Genomic DNA, 22,953 nt, shown 5'->3' on the forward strand with positions numbered 1-22,953 from the left:
GTTTGCTAAACGGTATTGGAACTTGGATTGGAAGCGGTGCTATGGTCAGATGACGCGAAAATAGATCTCCTTGGCCGCGGACGCCAGTGGTGGGTTTGGTGTCGAAAGAAGAACCCCATTGAAAACCTGTTGTTTGTATTGAAGAGGGCAGTCCCTAAGTACAGATAAAGGATATCAAGGATCTAGAAAGATTCTAAGATGGAGGAATGGTCTAAGATCCCTCCCAATGTGTTGTTCAGTCTCATAAAACATTTTAGGAAAAGGCTTAGTTCCATAATCCTCTCAAGGGGAGGGTGCACAAAGCATTGAAAACAGGGTTGCCAATAATTTTGACATCTATCTTTTTGAGACAGAAAAAGGCTCAGTGCTGTAATCCTCGCAAGGGGAGTGTGCCGGAGTAAGGAAAATATGGGTGCCAATAATTTTGACACCTATCTTTTCGAGAATTTTTTTGCATTACTTGTTCAATAAAGTGTCTTTCTCTGAGCAATTGTATTAGTACATCAGAATAAAATTGGAGCAACATTTTTTGGGGCATACATTATAGCTCAGCATTGATATGATTTATTTTATACATGTTTATATGCTCATCTTTATCAATGGTGCCTGACTGTACATGCTCTTGATTAAAGAAACAATTTAAATCCAAATACCAATGATCTAATAATATTTCACAGATGCATTTCATAACATTTCTTTACAGCGTGCTGTATGCTGTATGCTGTATGGTATGCTTTCCCCTCTGCTGAACGTGGTCTCATTGAGCTCTTCTGAATGCAGGCCGTTACTAGACAGAAGATACGCCTAGCTATGGAATCATTTAGCCTGGTAATTTCCCCATGCCGGCAAATTGAATATGATTTGAGACACCAAGGTGACCCCTGTCAGCCACCAAGCATTTCACAGATTGTTTTCTTTTTCTAATCTCTTGACTTCTAATCTGTCTGAATATAAACAGCCATGAAGCGAAAATCATTAATTAATATTGCCACAACAAATTAACGATGGCAGCGGCCAAGCTAGGCCAGGCAAGCAGCGATTTCAAGAAATAGAAAAATTATCCAACAGAGGAGAGGAAAGGAACGTGTGAAAAACGAATGAATTATTACAGAAATTGATTTACACCCTGAGGCCACCTGCAACAGAGTGTTTGCGTTCCAAATAGACCCTATTCCCTATATGGTGCTCTCTTTTAATCCAGGGTCTACAGGGCTCTGGTCAAAAGTAGTGCACTATATAGGAAATAGGGTGCAATATGGGACGCATAAGACAGTGTTACAGACTTATAGAGTGGATGAGCTGCCTGTCTGCCTCACATGCTTATACACTCTTAGAAAAAAGTTCTATCTAGAACCTAAAAGGGTTCTTCGGCTGTCACCGTAGGAGAACCCTTTGAAGAGCCCTTTTGGTTCCAGGTAGAACCCTTTTAGATTCCATATCCCTTTCCACTGAGGGATCTCAGTGGGTTATTCCTGGAACCAAAACGGGTTATTTTATGGACACAGCCAAAGAACCCTTTTGCAACCTTTTTTTCCTAGGAGTGTAGAGACCTGTCGAAGCCTGTTTTATTCACAGATAACAATGACTTCAATGACTTCTAATACCCGATAAGTACCTTTGGATCAAAGGGTTAGAGAGTCAGTAACAGTAAACTAATGGCATGCATTTGCACATCTGATAGCTATTTTTTAAAGTCCTCCTAATTGGATATAACAAGGATATCTAGCTGTTGTCAGTGGATTTTCTAGTTGCTGTAATAGCCTGATACGTATCCTGTCCCCATTGGTGTTATAACTCCTGGGGAATTGAAAGGAAAAGAACGGGAGAGATTGGTGCCTGAAATTATGGAACAATAATGTTTTTACATTTAATGGAAGCACTTTGTACACGGAAAGGTTAGAACCGTCATGAACTGTCTAATACTTATGCAAAATATGACCTATAAGACTGTTAAATCTCTTCCTCCGCCACGTCAGCATGCAGTTTGTACCAGGGCAGGAAAAAATCCCTACACAGGTTGAAATGAAATTAGCAGCGTTCCTCCTGTAAGGTTGACTCCAGTCACCTTTTCTAACTCGTAATGCCCCTAACTAACCTCTCTTAGCCTCGACTGTGACGCTCCCGCTAGCACCTAGTTGTTATTCCCACCGCCATCACTGTCGCTCTCTCTTCCCTCTCTCTCTCTCTCTCTCTCTCTTTCTCTCTCGTCCTCCCTCCTTTTTTCTCTCTCTCTCCTGGCCCCTGCTATGCCACGCATGGTGGCTGTACTGTAATCAGTCCTGAGGAACCCTCACACTTCATTAAAGCATAATCAAGTTCATTACAATTTCATAGACGCTCAGGTACCAAATGGTTTCCGATAAATCACGGCTATTGGTCTTGTGTGCCTGGGCGTACCCGTTTATCTCCCCCACTCAGGCACGAGAGAGGGAAGAGAGGAGAGGAACGACAGAGACAAAATATGAGGATCTGGTTGTGCCCTTTGAATGACCTTAGTGCCAGGAGGCAGGGCACTCCCTCTGTGCTAGACCATTACCACAGTGTCCTTGGATAACCTGAGGACCGGGTAACTATTTACAGATGGAGGTCTGATTGTATGGCAGTGCACCATTTGGTGTTAAGGTGAATGTAGAGATCCATGGGTAGCAGTGTCGTGGAAATGTTCACCTTCACATTCTGTTCATTACCATTCTCAGATACAACTAATGTAAATATTTGTGGATACACAAATATACAGAAATAGAGTGAAAAACAATCCTGAAAACATAATGTGTTCACAGTTCACTTTATTCCACTGGCCAGCCCAAAGTCCAAACCAACAGACACTTACGTTTATATCCTGGGGGTGGTGGGGGAGGAGAGGTGGGACGAGGGGGTGAGGAGGAGGGGGAGGCATTGAGAGGTGGCAGGGAAAGATGAGGGGCTGACTGAGCCGGGCAAGAGAGGACATACCAGGAGAAGAGGATGGATGGAGTGTTGCAGTGGGGGAAAAAAGAGAGAAACCTCAGCGGAACAAAAGACCTTCAGGATTAATTAGGCGTCAGATTGGTTGCAGGGCACACTGGCTCTGCTCTGATTGGTTGCAGGGCGCACTTTTTCTCTGTTCTGATTGGTGGCAGGTCACACTGGTGCTCTGCCCTGATTGGTTGTAGGTCATAGTGTCTCTCTCTCAGAGTTTAGCATTCAGGAAGACCTGCCTGCCTGGACACAGTCCTCATATTTCAGCCAGACAGACCCTGTGTAAACCTAATAGTTGCAGTCGCAATGTTCATTATGGATGTACTGTCCTGTTCATGATATTCCACAGGGCAATAAGGTCCATGACAGGGTCATGTATGTAATGCATATTTCTACATGACATTTACACTCTTTTTCCGTTTACGACAAAGGCATGTTTTGGCTCATATCCACACTGAATGTTTTATGTATGTGTGTTTGGCATGAGGGGAAAAAACTACTTGTATGGTGCTTAAGTTATATTTACATTCTCAAATACTGGATTTGCTTTTTTGGTCTTTGCCGAAATAGAGGAATGCAGCACATGATCTTAGCAAAGATTCACTCACATACAATTTAGCACAAATGTAGTGCCATTATCACCTTTCTGTGCATGGAATCGCATGCATTACTGTTCAATTTCCTAGTCCAGTCAATCACGTCAAGCTTTCTGAAACAGACCCGAGCTAGCTACCAGTTAATAGGAATTGTACTGTCACTGTCATTGAGGCTTGTCTCCTCCTGTGACCTTTTGATTTCACCAGTTTCTGAGGCACAGGAAGTGTTGAACTGTGCATACGGATGACATCGTCAGGGCAGTTGGCTAACCATGACTCACAGCCTAATGTCTGATTCTGATTCTGACAATGACTACTGGTGTACCGGTTAAAAGATTCATTAAGTCCTTTGCTTGCAGTGAGGTTTCAGTTGATGATGTTGTGCGTCCCAAATGCCACCCTATTCCCTAAATGGGCTCTGGTCAAAAGTAGTGCACTATATAGGGAATAAGGTGGTATTTGGAACTCAACCTATGTCTTGGGACATTTTGTGCTTGATCATATCAGTTCAGAAGCAGTTGGTCATAACTTCAGCAAATGTCCTCTGTCTGAGCTTTGGCACGTAGATATTTGGGCAGACCAGTCAATGATGTGATTTGCTCTCATCTCTGAGCATTTTCATTCGCATCAGATCTTGAATACTCATCGTCTGCTTTAGTCGATGACATATCAATAGTATTTTTTCTCTCTCGGCTCTTTCTGTCTGTGAAAATAAAGCTTTTCTACTCTTACATCGGTAAAGAAAACAGAGTTGTAACCAAAGTCTTGAAAGAGTTAAGTTAGATACATTAAAGGAACTGGTTTTGAGGTATTGTCCTCACAAGCAACTCCTGAAGTTATCACCAAGTCAGCCATAGATCTTAGGAGTACCTTACTGCCTTGACACCTAGTTCATTTCAACGGACATACACAAAAAATCCATTTCCACCTGCCTGTTCTGTTCTAACCCAGGTGATTCTTATAGCCACTCCTGTGTTCACTTCTGTCCACTGCCGGCATCTACGATGAACTACCTACCTGCTGCCCTAATGGAGAAACCCAGTAGTGTATGTAAGCACCGGCACATTAGAATGAATGAGTAATGATGATGTGGTTCTGTATGTCGTCAAGGGAAGGGAGAGACTGTTGAGACTCCATCAACAGTTTAGCCCCCTCTTGTGGAATCACGTGAACTTTCCTAATCGGTTAACTTACAACTATCATGATTACAGCTAGATGGAGATTTAGAGAGTGAAATGAAATAGTGATTTTAGTTCTATGATTGTTTGTGCATCATCAACTGAAGTGTTCATTTGCAACAGAAGCAGCCATTTTTATCCACTTGTTTTAATTACTGTGAAGGAGAATGAAGATTGACACTGTGCCGTGAGTCTCCTCTCCTCCTAAACTTTCCCGTGTTCCCACCACACACACACACACACACACACTGCTCTCCCAACCACGCACAACCCCTTACCTGCATGTTAAAAGTCTCACACACTTAGGTGCTTTGAAAAGAGAGAAATCTAGTTTTTATAAGAAGAGGTTTGAAAATGAACGGCATTTGTTGTTGCCACTCTCGGTTGTCTTGTAAAGATGTGAAACTATTCAATTAGTGAGTAGAGGCACACACACACACACACACACACACAGATGAGGAAAGAGGGATGGTTCTCCTTCTCTCTCCTCTGTCTGCTATCCATCCTGCGCCTCACCACAACAACAAAAAGTGGACAAATATCAGCCTCAAATGAGCAGCTAATGAATAAACGATGCTGTTGCTGCTGTTTATAATAATGTCCACCCCGTGTTTTGGATAGAATGGGGTCATGGATTGATACAGTACTGCAGTCTGGTAGTAGCTGTCTGACATGCATCAACAGGGGAGAAGGGAGAGGATGATTCAATATAGTATGACGGATCCCTTGATAATTAGACAGTTCTTCTGCCAGATTGGAAACACTCATCACCTGGTGTTGTTTATCTCTGTCTCTCTACACACATTCTTTCTGTCTCTCTACACACCGTCTCTGTCTCTCTACACACAGTCTCTCTGTCTCTCTACACACATTCTCTCTGTCTCTCTACACACAGGCTCTGTCTCTCTACACACAGTCTCTCTGTCTCTCTACACACAGTCTCTCTGTCTCTCTACACACAGTCTCTCTGTCTCTCTACACACAGTCTCTGTCTCTCTACACACAGTCTCTCTGTCTCTCTACACACCGTCTCTCTACACACCGTCTCTCTGTCTCTCTACTCACAGTCTCTCTGTCTCTCTACACACAGTCTCTCTGTCTCTCTACACACAGTCTCTCTGTCTCTCTACTCACAGTCTCTCTGTCTCTCTACACACAGTCTCTCTGTCTCTCTACTCACAGTCTCTCTGTCTCTCTACACACAGTCTCTCTGTCTCTCTACTCACAGTCTCTCTGTCTCTCTACACACAGTCTCTCTGTCTCTCTACTCACAGTCTCTCTGTCTCTCTACACACAGTCTCTCTGTCTCTCTACTCACAGTCTCTCTGTCTCTCTACACACAGTCTCTCTGTCTCTCTACACACAGGCTCTGTCTCTCTACACACCGTCTCTCTGTCTCTCTACACAGTCTATCTGTCTCTCTACACACATGCTCTCTGTCTCTCTACACACATGCTCTCTGTCTCTCTACACACAGGCTCTGTCTCCCTACACACAGTCTCTCTGTCTCTCTACACACATGCTCTCTCTCTCTCTACACACAGGCTCTCTGTCTCTCTACACACATGCTCTCCGTCTCTCTACACAGTCTCTCTGTCTCTCTACACACAGTCTCTGTCTCTCTACACAGTCTCTCTGTCTCTCTACACACCGTCTCTCTGTCTCTCTTCTACACACACCGTCTCTCTGTCTCTCTACACACCGTCTCTCTGTCTCTCTACTCACAGTCTCTCTGTCTCTCTACACACAGTCTCTCTGTCTCTCTACACACAGTCTCTCTGTCTCTCTACACACAGTCTCTCTGTCTCTCTACTCACAGTCTCTCTGTCTCTCTACACACAGTCTCTCTGTCTCTCTACTCACAGTCTCTCTGTCTCTCTACACACAGTCTCTCTGTCTCTCTACTCACAGTCTCTCTGTCTCTCTACACACAGTCTCTCTGTCTCTCTACTCACAGTCTCTCTGTCTCTCTACACACAGTCTCTCTGTCTCTCTACTCACAGTCTCTCTGTCTCTCTACACACATGCTCTCTGTCTCTCTACACACAGGCTCTGTCTCTCTACACACAGTCTCTCTGTCTCTCTACACACATGCTCTCTCTCTCTACACACAGGCTCTCTGTCTCTATACACATGCTCTCTGTCTCTCTACACACAGTCTCTCTGTCTCTCTACACACATGCTCTCTGTCTCTCTACACACATGCTCTCTGTCTCTACACACAGTCTCTCTGTCTCTCTACACACATGCTCTCTGTCTCTCTACACACATGCTCTCTCTCTCTACACACAGGCTCTCTGTCTCTCTACACACATGCTCTCTGTCTCTCTACACAGTCTCTCTGTCTCTCTACACACAGTCTCTGTCTCTCTACACACAGTCTCTCTGTCTCTCTACACACAGTCTCTCTGTCTCTCTACACACAGTCTCTCTGTCTCTCTACACACAGTCTCTGTCTCTCTACACACAGTCTCTCTGTCTCTCTACACACAGTCTCTCTGTCTCTCTACACACAGTCTCTCTGTCTCTCTACACACAGTCTCTCTGTCTCTCTACACACAGTCTCTCTGTCTCTCTACACACAGTCTCTGTCTCTCTACACACACTCTCTGTCTCTCTACACACAGTCTCTCTGTCTCTCTACACACAGTCTCTCTGTCTCTCTACACACAGTCTCTGTTTCTCTACACACAGTCTCACTGTCTCTCTACACACAGTCTCTCTGTCTCTCTACACACAGTCTCTCTGTCTCTCTACACACAGTCTCTCTGTCTCTCTACACAGTCTCTCTGTGTCTCTACACACAGTCTCTGTCTCTCTACACACAGGCTCTGTCTCTCTACACACAGTCTCTTCTGAGAGTAGTGTGTATGTGTGTGTATGCGTGTGTGTGTGTGTATGCTTGTGTGAGAGAGAGAAAGAAAGAGAGAAAGAAGGAAAAAGAGAGAGAGAAAGAGATATATAGAGAGAACACTATTAGCAGTGTGTTGTGTTCATAATATCCAGCATAATGCTTACTCTGCACACTGCATGTGATGGACTTTGTATAATGTTAAGAGAGCAGGGGCCACAGCCAGACTTATTTCTGTCACACTGAAAAGGGCATTCTTATACAGAAATGTGCATTTATTTCAACGTGGTGTGAAGTGCATATAGTATTAGATGGCTGCATATACACTAATGTTGTCACTGGCAGACAGACACACACACGCACAAATAAACACACAAGCACATTGGACAACCCATTAGAACAAGACAAGTTACCTGAGCTAGCCCTTTTCTTTACCAATCTCAGACATGTCATTCTCTCCATCCAACACACTGCACCATTGACATTTTCCCTTGATACCTTGTTGACTGCTTAGGAATGAAAAAAGAACACCTTAAGCTATAAATCAAATGTCAGGTGTTGCAGTGTAGTGGAACCATATCAATATTCCATGATATATGACCAGCCAGGGGACTTTATAAAGGGCCGCACCCATAGACATGACATTGGGGGACACACTCGTTTCACGGCATTTCGCCCGGTGGCGGTGCTATACATCATGGTGGGAGTGGGTTTCAAAGTGCAAGGACTGTCCGATGCCCGTCCACATTCAACCAAGAAGCATTCGCCTGGGACCTCATTCATAACTTCATCACCGGCATCATTAAACTTTATACTTTATAGTTTACAATTGCACTTTCATATTAATACATTGTTTTGCTATATTTGAAGTAACCATAGCTAGCTACCAAGGGGCTGGACCAGTTTTCCCAAAAGTTAACAATGTGTAACGTTAAGTTTTGCTTGCTAGCCAACCAACAAAGTCAATGCCGCTATCAAGCCAATCTACTTTTCCCCGAATTAAATATATGAAACTGTTCATGACTAGATTTGATCTAATTTCACTCATTTTCTTTTATCTCAACATGCAAAAGTACACTATATATACAAAAGTATGTGGACAACCCTTAAAATGAGTGGATTCGACTATTTCAGCCAAACCCGTTGCTGACAGGTGTATAAAATCGAGTACACAGCCATGCAATCTCCATAGACAAACATTGGCAGTAAATTAGCCTTACTGAAGAGCTCAGAGACTTTCCACGTGGCACCGTCATATGATGCCACCTTTCCAACAAGTCATTTCGTAAAATGTATGCCCTGCTAGAGCTGCCCCGGTCAGCTGTGAGTGCTGTTATTGTGAAGTGGAAATGTCTAGGAGCATCAACGGCTCAGCCGCGAAGTGGTAGGCCACACAAGCTCACAGAACGGGACTGCCGAGTGCTGAAGCACGCAGCGCGTTAAAATCGTCTGTCCTTGGCCGCAACACTCTACCGAGTTCTAAACTGCCTCTGGAAGCAACATCAGCACAAGAACTGTTCGTTGGAAGCTTTATGAAATGGGTTTCCATAACCGAGCAGCCGCACACAAGCCTAAGATCACCATGAGTTATGCCAAGCAACGGCTAGAGTGGTATAAAGCTCACGTTCTCTGGAGTGATGAATCATACTTCACCATCTGGCAGTCCGACAGACGAATCTGGGTTTAGCAGATGCCAGGAGAACGCTACCTGCCCCAATGCATAGTGCCAACTGTAAAGTTTGGTGTAGGAGGAATAATGGTCTGGGGCTGTTTTTCATGGTTCCGGCTAGGCCCCTTAGTTCCAGTGAAGGGAAATCTTAACTCTACAATGACATTCTAGATGATTCTGTGCTTCCAAATTTGTGGCAACAGTTTGGGGAAGGCCCTTCCTGTTTCAGCATGACAATGCACCCGTGCACAAAGTGAGATCCAAACAGAGATGGTTTTTCTAGATCGGTGTGAAAGAACTTGACTGGCCTGCACAGAGCCCTGACCTCAACCCCATCGAACACCTTTGGGATGAATTGGAACGCCGACTGCGAGTCAGGCCTAATCACCCAACATCAGTGCCCAACCTCACGAATGCTCTTGTGGCTGAATGGAAGCAAGTGTTCCAACATCTAGTGGAAAGCCTTCCCAGAAGAGTGGAGACTGTTATAGCAGCAAAGTGGGGGACCAACTCCATGTAAGATGTTAGAAGAGCAGGTGTCCACATACCTTTGGTCATTTAGTGTACTTCACAATAATATTGTGTGGATTTCTTCAACTACAAAAAACAGATGTTTTATCCAGCTGAAGCAATCTATGAACGTGTATAATGTGGTGTGAGTTTTACAGTAGACTAGGCTACATAAGCTTTGCGTATCTCTCTCTCTCTCTCTCTATTTCTCTCTCTCTCTCTCTCTCTCTCTCTCTCTCTCTCTCTCTCTCTCTCTCTCTCTCTCTCTCTCTCTCTCTCTCTCTCTCTCTCTCTCTCTCTATTTCTCTATGTCTCTCTCTCTCTCCTCTCTCTCTCAATCTCTCTCTCTCTCTCCCAATGTGCAAACTTTTTTTTCTTCCCCAAAATTATTTGGTATCAGCGTTGCTGGTTTCATTAAAAACAGTTAATCTAGTGGATTGTGGATGTTCTTATTTATTTGTTAGGGGTCCTATAGCAGTGCTCTCCAACCCTCTTCCTGGAGAGCTACCGTCCTGTACGTTTTCACTCCAACCCTAATCTAGCACGCCTGATGCTAGTAATTAGCTGGTTGATAAGCTGAATCAGGTTAGTTACAAATGCGGTTGAAGCGGAAACCTACAGGAGGGTAGCTCTCCAGGAACAGGGTTGGAGAGCCCTGACCCACACAGTACACAAGGCAAACTTTACCATATTATCCTGGATCCATACTTCCACAAGATTACTTTACATGAATGATATCGCTCAGGTCTAAAAAATTTGAAATTTAAATACAAAATCGTGTATTTAGCTTCTATCTATTCTGTGGCTGCATGAAAGAGAAAACATAACGTGAATTCGGCTATGACAGTTGTTTACGTCATCTTTGTGTCCTTGATGAAACAGAAGAACATCCATAACTGTACTGGCTGTAGGTATAGCCAACCAGTACTCTGTGGCTTAGCGGTGTGTTGAATCAATGCCACGATTGGGACTTGAGCCAGTGTTCGTCTCGTTCTCAACGTGGTGTGCAGCCTCAAATCTACGCCCACCGTGACGTACAGCACCGCCCCGCCGGGCGGAATGGCGTGAAGAGAGTGTCATGACATTGACCATGCTGCCTAGTCACTCACCCAGCCAGTCACGAGCAGTCACAAGCAGTCACAGGCAGTCACAAGCAAAGGGGCCACAATCTCCCTTTGATGCTGTGCTAAAATGGCTTCTGTTTTCTAACCATACTTTTTCTGGCTCAACAACCCACTGAAAACATGTGCTTGAAAACAGTGCTTTCCCATATGCACATTAATGTGCCAGAGACTGTTTTGCTACAGTGCACCAAAAACAACAAAAAACATCAGTTGTGTTTCCGTCCTGCGTTCTCCCTCCTTAATCTCGGAGCCATGTGCGGCTCGGTGTTTGGCAACAGACGTTACGGATCTGTTCAAAGACGGCGTCGTGGGGACGAGGTTTGAAGTCTGCTGATTGCCTGGGTCAACCCCAGAAACAGGCGCTGTCTTGATATCTTCAAGAACGGCAGAGATGACGGTCAATAAATCGTCCCTTCAGAGGATGGCATCGCAGCACTTCACAGGACACGTTTCAATGGTTCCCTGCCTTTCAACACATGAAAGGAGATGCTGGATCCTACCGGGCGGAAAGATCGTGAAGCAGTGGGCATATAGGACTGCAAAATACAAGTACAATTATTCAGTGTTATTTTTCCATATTTCCCTATCCCTCTCTGATGAAAATTAAATTACTCATGTTGGTACAATTTGTCTACATCATTTTCACAGTTAACTTAAAGTAGAGTAAAGTATTGTCAACTATCATCTCATTAAGTATATTCACAATAATATTTTCTAGCTAAATGTATCTTAAAACTGTGTTGCATTTTTATACTTCTTTTGTAACAGTTTAGTCTCCTCTCCCACCTGTAGTGTTTAGCCCATCTCCCCTTTGTGAATTATTTTCACACACAGAGTAATACAGGTAACTGCCAAAATAAAGGAAACACTTGAGCAAATGAGGGATACAATTACAAAGTATATTGAAAGTAGGTGCTTCCACACAGGTGTGGTTCCTGAGTTAATAAAGCAATTAACATCCCATCATGCTTAGGGTCATGTGGAAAAATGACCAGTTGCCCAATATTTTAGCTACCATGTCTAGAAGAAGATATCTCAGTGACTTTGAAAGAGGGGTCTCAAAGGAGCATAGGGGTTTGTGTGTTTGTGTGTGTGTGTGTGTCTCAGTCACCAGATCTCAACCCAATTGAACACTTATTTGAGATTCTGGAGCGACGCCTGAGACAGCGTTTTCCACCACCATCAACAAAACACCAAATGATGGAATTTCTCGTGGAAGAATGGTGTTGCATCCCTCCAATAGAGTTCCAGAAACTTGTAGAATCTATGCCAAGGTGTACTGAAGCTGTTCTGGGTCGTGGTGGCCCAACGCCCTATTAAGACACTTTATGTTGGTGTTACCTTTATTGTGGCAGTTACCTGTATGCAGCATAGCGAGGCAGGTCATTAATGTTAGTCATTAACATCCTCAGATCCTTCTCTCTCTATCTCCTTGTCTCTCTTTCTCGCTCCACTCTCTTTCTCTCTCTCTCTCTCTCTCTCTCTCTCTCTCCCTCCCTCCCCCTCCTCCACGTGGCCCTCCTGAATCATGGCCAGATTAATGAGCAACGTGTGAAAGGCCCTCACGGCCACTGGAGTGGCATCCCTCCTTTTAGTCTCAACTAGAGAGAGTTACGCTCGTTAAAAGCCCATCACTGGCCCTCTCATTTCCTCTCTCTTCATGTAGCTATCTCCCCCCCTTCCCTCTCTCTACCTCTCTCTCTGTCTCTCTTTCTCTCTCATTCCTCTCTCTCTATCGCTCACCCTTTCTCTCCCCCAACCCCTCTCTCTCTATATTGTTCCCTCTGTCGCTCTTTCTCTCTATCCCCCTCTCTTTCTTTCTCCTCCTCCCTCCCTCTGTCTCTGTCTTCCTCCCTTTATCTCTCCCCCTCCCTCCCTCTCTCTTGGGGGTCGGTCATGTTATCCTTTTGAAGGAGCCACTCTCCCTGGCCTTTGATGCATAATGCATAAAGCCACTGATGTGTGTTTTACACCGTCTCTGACATTATTAATTCGTCTCAGCCATATCTCTCTTTTTATCTAGAGTGATCTGTACTATGGCTGTTAACATACCATCTCTGCATGTCAAATCTCTCCCTATTCCCTATAGTGCATTAAAAGTACTTGGCTCTGGTCAAAAGTAGTGCACTATATAGGGAATAGGGTGTGATTTAAGATAGGCCCTAAGGTAAAACTCTGTTAAACCAGGTCAGGATTGTTCTTGTCATCACCAGGTTACATCAAACAGTGGCTTTGTCCCAACAGGCACCTTACCCTATTCACTATTTAGTGGACTACTTTTTTAATCAGAGCCCATAGAGTATTGGGAATAGGATGCCATTTAGGATGCACACACTGTCCCAGATGAAGTTGATCCTGATAGCAGCTTTGTTGTCGTAGTTTATGGATTTGTTGGGATCTGTATGTTCAGATGGACCCAGTTCGGGGTAGATATGAGGTTTAGTCAGAACCTGACCCGCATCCAGCATCTGTTTATCAGAAGGTCAATACAGGCACTGGGTCATGCCATGTGGATTAGCTTTCTTTGTTGAGCCCACACAATGTTGTGTTGTGTTCAACACCACCATTAAACAGCTGTGAAACTAACGTCTTCCTCCATCTAATGAATGAATTCAAATATTTTGGAAAAGTTATTACCCATCCCTAAAAGACTATTGCAGTATATCATGTATTTGCTAGTATTTGTTTGTTCTACAAAGATTTGCTCTGTACCTAGGCTATAATGGGGTTGTGTCCCAAAAGGCACTCTATTCCCTATTTAGTGCACTACTTCTCACAAGTAGTGCACTATGGAATAGGGTGCAGTTTCGGACAAAGCCTAGGACTGTCTTCCTATTACTGGTTGTGATCTGAGTGTCAGGTGACATTAACGGTCATAATTATCTCTGATGCGAAGTCCCTCCCAGGGCTGTCCTGTCAGTCAGGACACTGTGCTATCAGCACATCTCGCCAAACATGTCGACAGTAACATAACGAAATGCCACCCCCTGTCTTTGTCTTTTTACAGAAGGCAGGCAACGCCAGCGAGACGCCTTCTGACATGATCACCTGAACCTGACGTCACACACACACACACACACACACACACACACACACACACACACACACACACACACACACACACACACACACACACACACACACACACACACACACACTCTTCACCTGCCTTGCCTGTCTGCTCGCAGTATATCTCTCTGTTGCTCTGAGAGAGTATGTACCCGATGCAGCGCTGCACTTAAACTTTCCTCTTTATTACATCTGACATCATTCATTCATCCTTATGGAGCTGCTTGATTTGAATGGGTGGTTGTGTCTGTTATATACCCATGTAGGTCACATCCTAATGGGTCAGCTTGATCTGGCTCTGGCTCTGGCTCTAACCCCAATGTGGTTACGAGTTTATCTTTCTAGATCGGCCATTTACAGAAAACAATGTGAAGTCACCACGCGGGTTCGCCAGGTGCATTGTCGGCGGCAACCTCTCGGCGGTGTCGCAGCCTAGCTCTTCCCCCATCCATGGAAACAAGGACAGGAGGCACAGAACCAGAAGCAGACAAAATGCCCTTACTCTCCTCCCTCCGTCCTTTTTTACCCGCCTTTCATCACTCTTTTCTTTCTGCTCTACATCAAGCATGTGGTTGATAGGAAAAAGCTTTTTTCCTAATGATTGTGGCTCAGCCTGGCCGATCTGACTGACAGCACCCTGCTGATGATGCTAAAAGCATGGTGGGGCGGAAATCTGTTCCGCAGGCTGCATGGCCATCTGGACATGATACTAGGAAAGGTTGGACATGGTTTGAGGCAACACGGCAGCAGTGCACGGCTCGCAAATCTGTACACAGTTCATCTTCCAGCCAGTCCTCTTGTCACACGACGTTGTCTGTTGTGGCAAAACAAAAGCAAACCAACAGGACGAGAGATGAAAGGAGAGAAATGTTAGTGTGTTGGGTGTCTGTGATGGAGCTTTGAGAGAGAGAGAGAGAGAGAGAGAGAGAGAGAGAGAGAGAGAGAGAGAGAGAGAGAGAGAGAGACTAATGGTACAGGTTATAGAGTACAAACAAGAGGAGAATCTGTCTCGCGGTGGGTGCCTGGCACTTTGAGAATATAAAAAGCCCCCGAGGCAAGGTTTCACACGTTGAATGGATATCGCCTTTCAAAAGCCTCGCACTCGGCGGCAGGGGCGAGGGAGGGATGATATAGAGGCAGCAGGAAGACACTATTAAAACTTGGAGAATGAATTGTTAAATACCTCTATAAAGAAATATAAGACATGGCCCCATTTTTATGCAGCCATCGCTGCTCTGGTGGCACCTGATAAGCCATAGCGACAGCATGGGGTGAAAAAAATGGCCTCCACTCGTGCAGACATATGATTGGATTTTCTTGAACTGGAGATTGCAATGCTCTCGGCCGTCATGGATGTGCTGCTGGTAATGCATGCTAGTGCCCCCCACACACAATAACCGGCGTTAATTGCAATAGTATTAGCGTCTACCATCTCTGCAGTTTCCCAGAGACCTTTTACATGATTAGGATAGGGAATTCCCTGCTTATAAATTTTACTTAAAATACTACAGAGGTAGGTTATTTTAGAGGTGGCCCATTCAATTTGGTGTGGATCGGGTTTTAGGATTAAACACATTAAATCAATTTCAACGTATTAAACTTTTACTTTGAAATTGATGGAACTACTGTAACGTTGTCAAATATAATGTAATATAACGTAGCCATGGCAACAGAATTAACTCCCAAAGCCACTTACAGTACATGAAATAGAGGAAAACCTCACTGTGGGAAGGTGACGAAGGTCTTATCCTCAGTTGACACCTGGAGCATGGTTATCAGCTAGCAGTATTGCCACATCCTGCTTAGTATTAACCTACAATATTTCCCTCCATGGTAGATTATGCAGTGTGTTTTAGTTCTCCCCATCAGCCCCACGGGCCCCCAGAGAGGGAAAAGTGTCCCCCCCCCCCAAATGACAACCCATTCCCTATATCATGCACTACCTTTGACCAGAGCCCTATGAAGCCTGGTCAAAAGTAGGACACTATATAGGGAATAGGGTGCCATTTAGGACGCAGAAAAAAGACTTGTGGGTAGACTTCTGGGTCAAGGCTCAGTGTATGTCCCCGTTGACATTTGTGTTCCTGGCACAATATTGACTTATGAGGGAGACGGAGACGGCAGGAGAATTGGCAATGACATTCTACATTACCTTGGAGATAAATGTTCCACTGTTAGCGGGGTTAGTCAGTAGAGCTTTTAGCAGGACATTTTGTATGCTAGTTATGTTTTGCGTCCTTCTGGTTCATGTTTAACATTCAAAATTTCTGCTAATATTTAAAAAAAATTGTAACAGCTGCTTCATATTTTATGGAACCTTGTTCGTTTCAAATGTATTTTGTACACATTACTGTTTAGTGTCACTATTCATTTGCAGTGACACTTTCGCGCATGAAGGTTGATCAGATATAGTCATATACCAATAGGGACACAAACATATTTGCCCCTTAACCTACGTTTCACCTCTCAGTCTGTAACTTATATCCACGATTCTCAGTCTATATTTCCATGAACAGTCAGTCCCCTCCTCATCTCTGTGTCTTTATAATGCACCACGTTTTTCTCTCTCTCTCTCTCTCTCTCTCTCTCTCTCTCTCTCTCTCTCTCTCTCTCTCTCTCTCTCTCTCTCTCTCTCTCTCTCTCTCTCTCTCTCTCTCTCTCTCTCTCTCTCTCTCTCTCTCTCTCTCTCTCTCTCTCTCTCTCTCTCTCTCTCTCTCTCTCTCTCTCTCTCTCTCTCTCTCTCTCTCTCTCTCTCTCTCTCTCTCTCTCTCTCTCTCTCTCTCTCTCTCTCTCTCTCTCTCTCTCTCTCTCTCTCTCTCTCTCTCTCAGCGTAGCCTCCGAGTCTTTACAACTGTCACAGCCAATCTCCCTGACAGCTTTCCCTGTCTGCCTTGGCCCGACGGTACTGCGGTGTGTTTAGGCACTACAGTGCTGCTCTGTGATTGTCATAAACATTTTGTCCCCTCCTCCGATATCTCAAATGGACTCCATCAACTGCCAGAGTCCCTCTGAATCAAACAGAACAACATTTCCCTTTGCCTCCAATGTCCTGAATACCAAATGATGTGGAAAATGTCACCTAGTTGTCATTCAAACTTTATTTTTCAGCTCCTGAGGCTAGTGTAATGTTGCATTGAATGGCCTCTATTGAAACTTCGCAACATGCTCTATGTCTTGTTGCCATTTCCCTATATGAACGAGCTTGTACAGCTATTAGATGGTGTTTGCTGGCTTTCTCTACCAAATATGTGTGACATTTTAAACGGTGAGAAGTAGCTAGGGTCTAGCTGATAGAGTTATTAACCTTGTTGTGCATCCAGGGGGAGAGCAGTCAGTTGGGAGGTGGCCCTCCTTTCCTCTCCTCCTCCTCCCCTCATCTGGGTGCACATTACTGTCTAGCAAGCTTCTTGGCCCTGTTATTCTGCAACATTACCCCCATAAGGGTGGCAGTGGTGGGTGGCAGTGGCACCAAGCTACCATGAGAGAGACGGCTGGGGAGAGAGCACGTCATTTCCCCAACGTTGCTGTACGTGAGAGAAAGTCATGGCACATAACGTTTCACCTCAAGATCAGATCAGACGTCCACGGGTCTGTGGAGGAGAGGCGGGGGAGAGGAGAGGAGAAGAGGAAGAGGGGGGAGGAGGAGAAAGCAGGGCATGATGCCAGAGAACATTGCACCTTGGCTCTGAGGGCCAGTAACACCTGCCAGTTCCCTTTAACACACATAATGTCATGAATGAAATACTTAAGTGGCAAAGGACTTGACATAGTTAAATTGTGACCAATCGAGACGCAAGAACCCAATTCTGCCCCAACCAACAACAGTATTCTTACAGTTGGTTAGATCTCACTACGAGAAAAGAAGGACAGCGAATCCCTTGTTTTCAGGGATTTTAACCTCTGAAGCCACTCAGATACACATTATCATTCTAATCTATGACTAGGAGCTTGACAACTGTTTTTAACGCGTTGGCCTATCACATTGCCAGAACAGAAATCTATGTTTGGTTGAAGTTCTCAGTGTGACAACAAGTCATAATGCTGTACAGAGGTGAAGAGCAGCATAGCATAGCATCATGCCACCACAGTTATCTCCCTGTTTCTCCCTGAAGATGACAGTATCTCACACTTTGACACCTCCCAGTTGCCTGGTGTCTTGAACGGGCAGAAGCACTTTACTTTTCACCATTACAAACCAACCAAATGACTCACATACAGTGTAATTGTAGTCATCTTATAGTGATAGATCAGAGCGGTATGTTTCTCACCATTCTAGATCCTAAGTATGCCCAGAGGCATCATGGGAGATCCCAGCTCTCCCCAGGGGCATGCTGGTCCTTACTACCCAGGCTGTTGGTGGCGGTGCGTTGGTGACAGTGTAGCACCACCAAGCCTTACAGCTTCCCCTGAGAACGCCACAAGCTGTGAACGCCCTTGTCACCATTACCTCTTCCATGTGTGAGAGGAGTGCTTCACGGCCAGGGCCCAGCGACGAGGCTATAAAGAGAAATATGCTCCCTAATCGTTTTTTCTTTTCCTTTTTTCTCTCTCTCTCTGTTCTTTAAGCGGTCGCCTCCGTGTCTGTTTATGTCCTCTGAGCTATCGGCTATCTGCTCAATCTTTCGGCGGCTAACTGCTAAGGGACAGAGGCTGGCTGCCTCTCTCTCTCTCTCTCTCTCTCTCTCTCTCTCTCTCTCTCTCTCTCTCTCTCTCTCTCTCTCTCTCTCTCTCTCTCTCTCTCTCTCTGTCTCTGTCTCTGTCTCTGTCTCTGTCTCTCCCACCACATTGTAATCTCTACTTGGCCAGGGTGAGAGACTGAGAGACTAAACTGATGATTATTACACAGAATAACTTCAATAACAGGCACGGGGCTTGAGATGGTGTGAAATCACTGTGCACAGGTTGCCAACTTATTTTAGTTGATAGTATGGGTTTCTTCAGTTGGCTACGGCAGGCTGTCTGAAGGAGGGCTGGCTACTTTGGTCTACATAAGGTTTTTGGAGGGACCAGGGGTGGCTAGGCTTGACTGGGCTATTGTGTTTCTCACCAGGCCGATTGTTATGAACGAACCCTAACCCTAACCACACTAGTGAGAGTGCTTTAGACAACAAATGTTTTTCTTCTTGTTCACACATTTAGTTTTGTGTGGCTATGCATTTATGTTGGATAGTCAGAGGGAGGGGAGGTATATGATTAAATGTAAACTTTTGCCTGAATCAATTTGTGTGTTGCTACCTTTTCTAGTGTACATTTAAATGTGAAATTGACTTAACTAATGTAATCATGTCTGTCTTCAACATCGCCTGTGACCCTCTTAGCACCTCCACTCTTCTCTGGTTATCTATGTCCGTTGCTAGGCTAATCTGTATAAATAACACTTCTTAACAATAACATTTCTTTTTTCTTCTTCAAGGGCTATCTAACCCATATGAAAACAATATGTTTTAAACCATGTATATCGAAATAAAGAAACTGATTGTGTCTTGCAGGACTTTGCCGATTCAATATTCCGCTTGGTGAGGGAGAAATACCACGAACTGGCAGACAGCTGCACCCCCATGCATGCACGACTCAGAGCCCTGGCAGGCATCGTAATGACCAGAGGTATGGTAAATTTCATTGACTTTTATATCACATTACATTTTTAACCAGGCCAATATATATATATATATAGTGAGAAAAAGAGAGAGAGACCACTGCATCCTCATGCACTTGCAGAGCGTCATATACTTCTGATATGAATGATGTATTGACCGTGGTCCCTGGGGGACATGAAGACAGACATTGTACCCGTGTCATTCATCCAGCTATACACCGCGCGGCAGAACCTACACGTCGGTTTGACAGTAGCTCCGCTGGTTTTAGAGAACCACAGAAGGGTTTAACTCCCTCAATAACTTTCTTAATATTGTCAATCGTCAGGAGTGCATTACCGTGTTATTCATGTAAAAAAAATTGGACAATAGCCCTGTTAGCCAACAAACGCCATTAAAATGTCCATTGTAAACACACTTTGATTTGAGTGCATCTATTATTCCCAGTCTTTCTCCTCACCTGGTATTTATATTGGGCCCTCACACACAATCTGTGTCTTTTAGCAACTAATAACCCTATTAGCCTATTAGCCAAGTGAATTAAGAGACATTAATAAACAAAATGTCAATTTAGTGCTTCAATAATATGTATTTTAAACAGACTTTTGATCTTATATCTTATATAGACATTTCAACCGCTCCCCAAACGGCACTCTATTCCCTTCATACTGCTAATGGTCCTGGTGAAATGCAGTGCACTATAAGGGGAATAGGGTGCCATTTGGGGCGCACCCTGTCTTTATCTCCACCTGGTATTTACATTGGGCTCTAGCTCACATCTCCCACACAGAGCTGTAGTGTGCTTAAGTGGAGAGCTTTATCTCTTTGCCTGGCTGCAGTCTGTGGGGCTCAGTGTGATGGCTGTGTGGTGGCTGGTGAGGATGGATCAGTATCTCCACCAGTCTGTCTGTCGAGAGCGGCGGCTCATCAATTTAGACTTCACTGAGACCCGGCTCGCCTTGACCTAATCTTATTCCGCTACTCTCCCTGCCGCTCAATAATTGGCACTTTTTGTTTATTAATAGGCAGTGTTATCTTCAAAGATCCAGACGCGTACACAGCTGTTGCTGGAGCTGCCCAAGTATTTGTGATTGTGAGAGAGAGAGAGCGCGAGAGCTACAGCGAGCTAGCAGGCAGCAGACACAAACTTGACAAGAACACTAGGGGTTCTGTTTTCTGGTCACCTCTCTCTCTCTCTCTCCCTCTCTCTCTCTCTCTCTCTCTCTCTCTCTCTCTCTCTCTCTCTCTCTCTCTCTCTCTCTCAACATCTATTGGCTGTCTCAGCCCTGTGCACACACCACCGACATATTAATAGAGGGACGCGACTTTGAACCACAGCCCCTCCCCCTGCCCAACGTACTCCCATTCAAGGCCTGTGGAGACAATTCCAACCTGGGCGAGATTTGATTTGTCACTGGCACAGTGAGGCTCTTATTGGTTATGTGGCTGTAGAAGGCAAAGTAAACAGAAAACTCATTGGGTTAGAAGGTGTGGATAATTTCATTTGTATCTAAGATAGTGTTGGTCCTTGGAGATGGAAATTAGTTTAGGACATCAGAGTTCCCCTTGTTCCCCATGCAGAGGGAGCGCATGACAAATGCCAAAGTCTTTTTTATTGACTACTTGTTTGGTATGGAGATGTTTTAACACAGCCTGAAATTCAGTTAGGATATGTGAGTCTCTCTTCCATAGAGTGAAATCATAGGAGATTAAATAAAAACAGTTCAGAGAGTGAGAAGCAAGTAGTGAATTATTGCTTTGTAATGTTTTGAAGTCTGGTGCTGGGTATCCATTTCCACAGAAGATTTCTCTCTTTTTATACTTTTTCTTATCTCTTGTTGCCTCCCCTGCTTTTTTATGAATTTGTCATTCAATAATACCCCGTTTTAAAAGGCTTAGAAGTGAGGTTGTCAGAGTCGGGTTAGAGGTGCGGAAGGTTGGAGCTGATGGTCGGGGGCCCGGAACATAATGATAATCATTTGTACACTGCAAATTGACCACAACTAAGCCCAAAAAGAGATTGTACTTGAAAATAACAATAATTTAATATCTTGATTACATTGAGCCACGATCACATATGTAACATTTTTCATTTGTGATAATACTTAGGCACAGATTTCCTAAATTAAACACATTTTTTGCTGAATTCCTGGTGATTTTAGTTTTTTTTTAAACAAACAAAAAAGTTCTTAATTAAATGTATATACAGTATACTGAGCAAAAAAATAAACGCAACGTGTAAAGTGTTGTTGGTCCCATGTTCCATGAGCTGAAATAAATAAGCACAAAAAGCTTATTTCTCTCAAATTTTGTGCACAAATTTGTTTACATCCCTGTTAGTGAGCATTTCTTCTTTGCCAAGATAATTCATCCACCTGACAGGTGTGGCATATCAAGAAGTTGATTAAACGGCATGATCATTTCACAGGTGCACCTTGTGCTGGGGACAATAAAAGACCACTCTAAAATGTGCAGTTTTGTCACACAACACGATGTCTCAAGTTTTGAGGGAGCGTGCAATTGGCATGATGACTGCAGGAATGTCCACCAGAATTGTTGCCAGAGAATGTAATGTTAATTTCTCTACCATAAGCCACCTCCAATGTCGTTTTAGAGAATTTGGCAGTACGTCCAACCGGGCCTCACAACTGCAGACCATGCCAGCCCAGGACCACATCTGGCTTCTTCACCTGCGGGATAGTCTGAGACCAGCCACACGGACAGCTGATGAAACTAAGGAGTATTGTTGTCTGTAATAAAGCCCTTTTGTGGGGAAAGACTCATTCTGATTGGCTGGGCATGGCTCCCCAGTGGGTGGGCCTATGCCCTCCCAGGCCCACCCATGGCGGCGCCCCTGCCCAGTCATGTGAAATCCATAGATTAGGGCCTAATGAATTAAAATCGTTGAAATTGTTGCATGTTGCGTTTATATTTTTGTTTTGTTTTACTAAAAACATTGGGGGACCAAAAACGATCACTTGCGGGCCGGTTTTGTTCCACGGGCCGCCTGTTGCCATCCCTGGGTAAGACGGCTGTATGGCGACAGCACTGTCAGGACAGAAAGGCTAATAACACTGTCAGTTCAGAGGGCAGGGGATTGTTTTTGAATGGAGTGCATTTGTAGGTCAAATTTAATTATCATCATGAGAATGATGTTTAATATTTTTTCGTATCAAGAGATTGAAATGACCCTATTGTCAACACTACTGTAAGGTCATGGGTCATAGTTATTAAAACTAGTAGTACACTTTGTATACATCCCAAATGGCTCCCTATTACCTATACAGTGCCTTCGGAAAGTATTCAGACTCCTTGAAGGGTACCCAAACATTTCTGCAGCATTAAAGGTCCCCAAGAACACAGTGGCCTCCATCATTCTTAAATGGAAGAAGTTTGGAACCACC

General features: G+C 44.3%; 1 protein-coding gene across 1 annotated transcript in view; it reads left to right on the forward strand.

Moving 5' to 3' along the window:
- The window catches only part of adarb2 (adenosine deaminase RNA specific B2 (inactive)), a 61,859-nt gene that overhangs the window by 12,789 nt on the left and 26,117 nt on the right, over nt 1-22,953 (forward strand). Inside the window, exon 4 of the mRNA XM_038972657.1 lies at nt 19,445-19,559. Within this exon, the coding sequence (XP_038828585.1) occupies nt 19,445-19,559 (115 nt within the window). The remainder of the gene's footprint in view (nt 1-19,444; nt 19,560-22,953) is intronic.

Source organism: Salvelinus namaycush, chromosome 33 (assembly GCF_016432855.1).
Source record: "Salvelinus namaycush isolate Seneca chromosome 33, SaNama_1.0, whole genome shotgun sequence".
NCBI classification, from domain to species: Eukaryota; Metazoa; Chordata; class Actinopteri; order Salmoniformes; family Salmonidae; genus Salvelinus; species Salvelinus namaycush.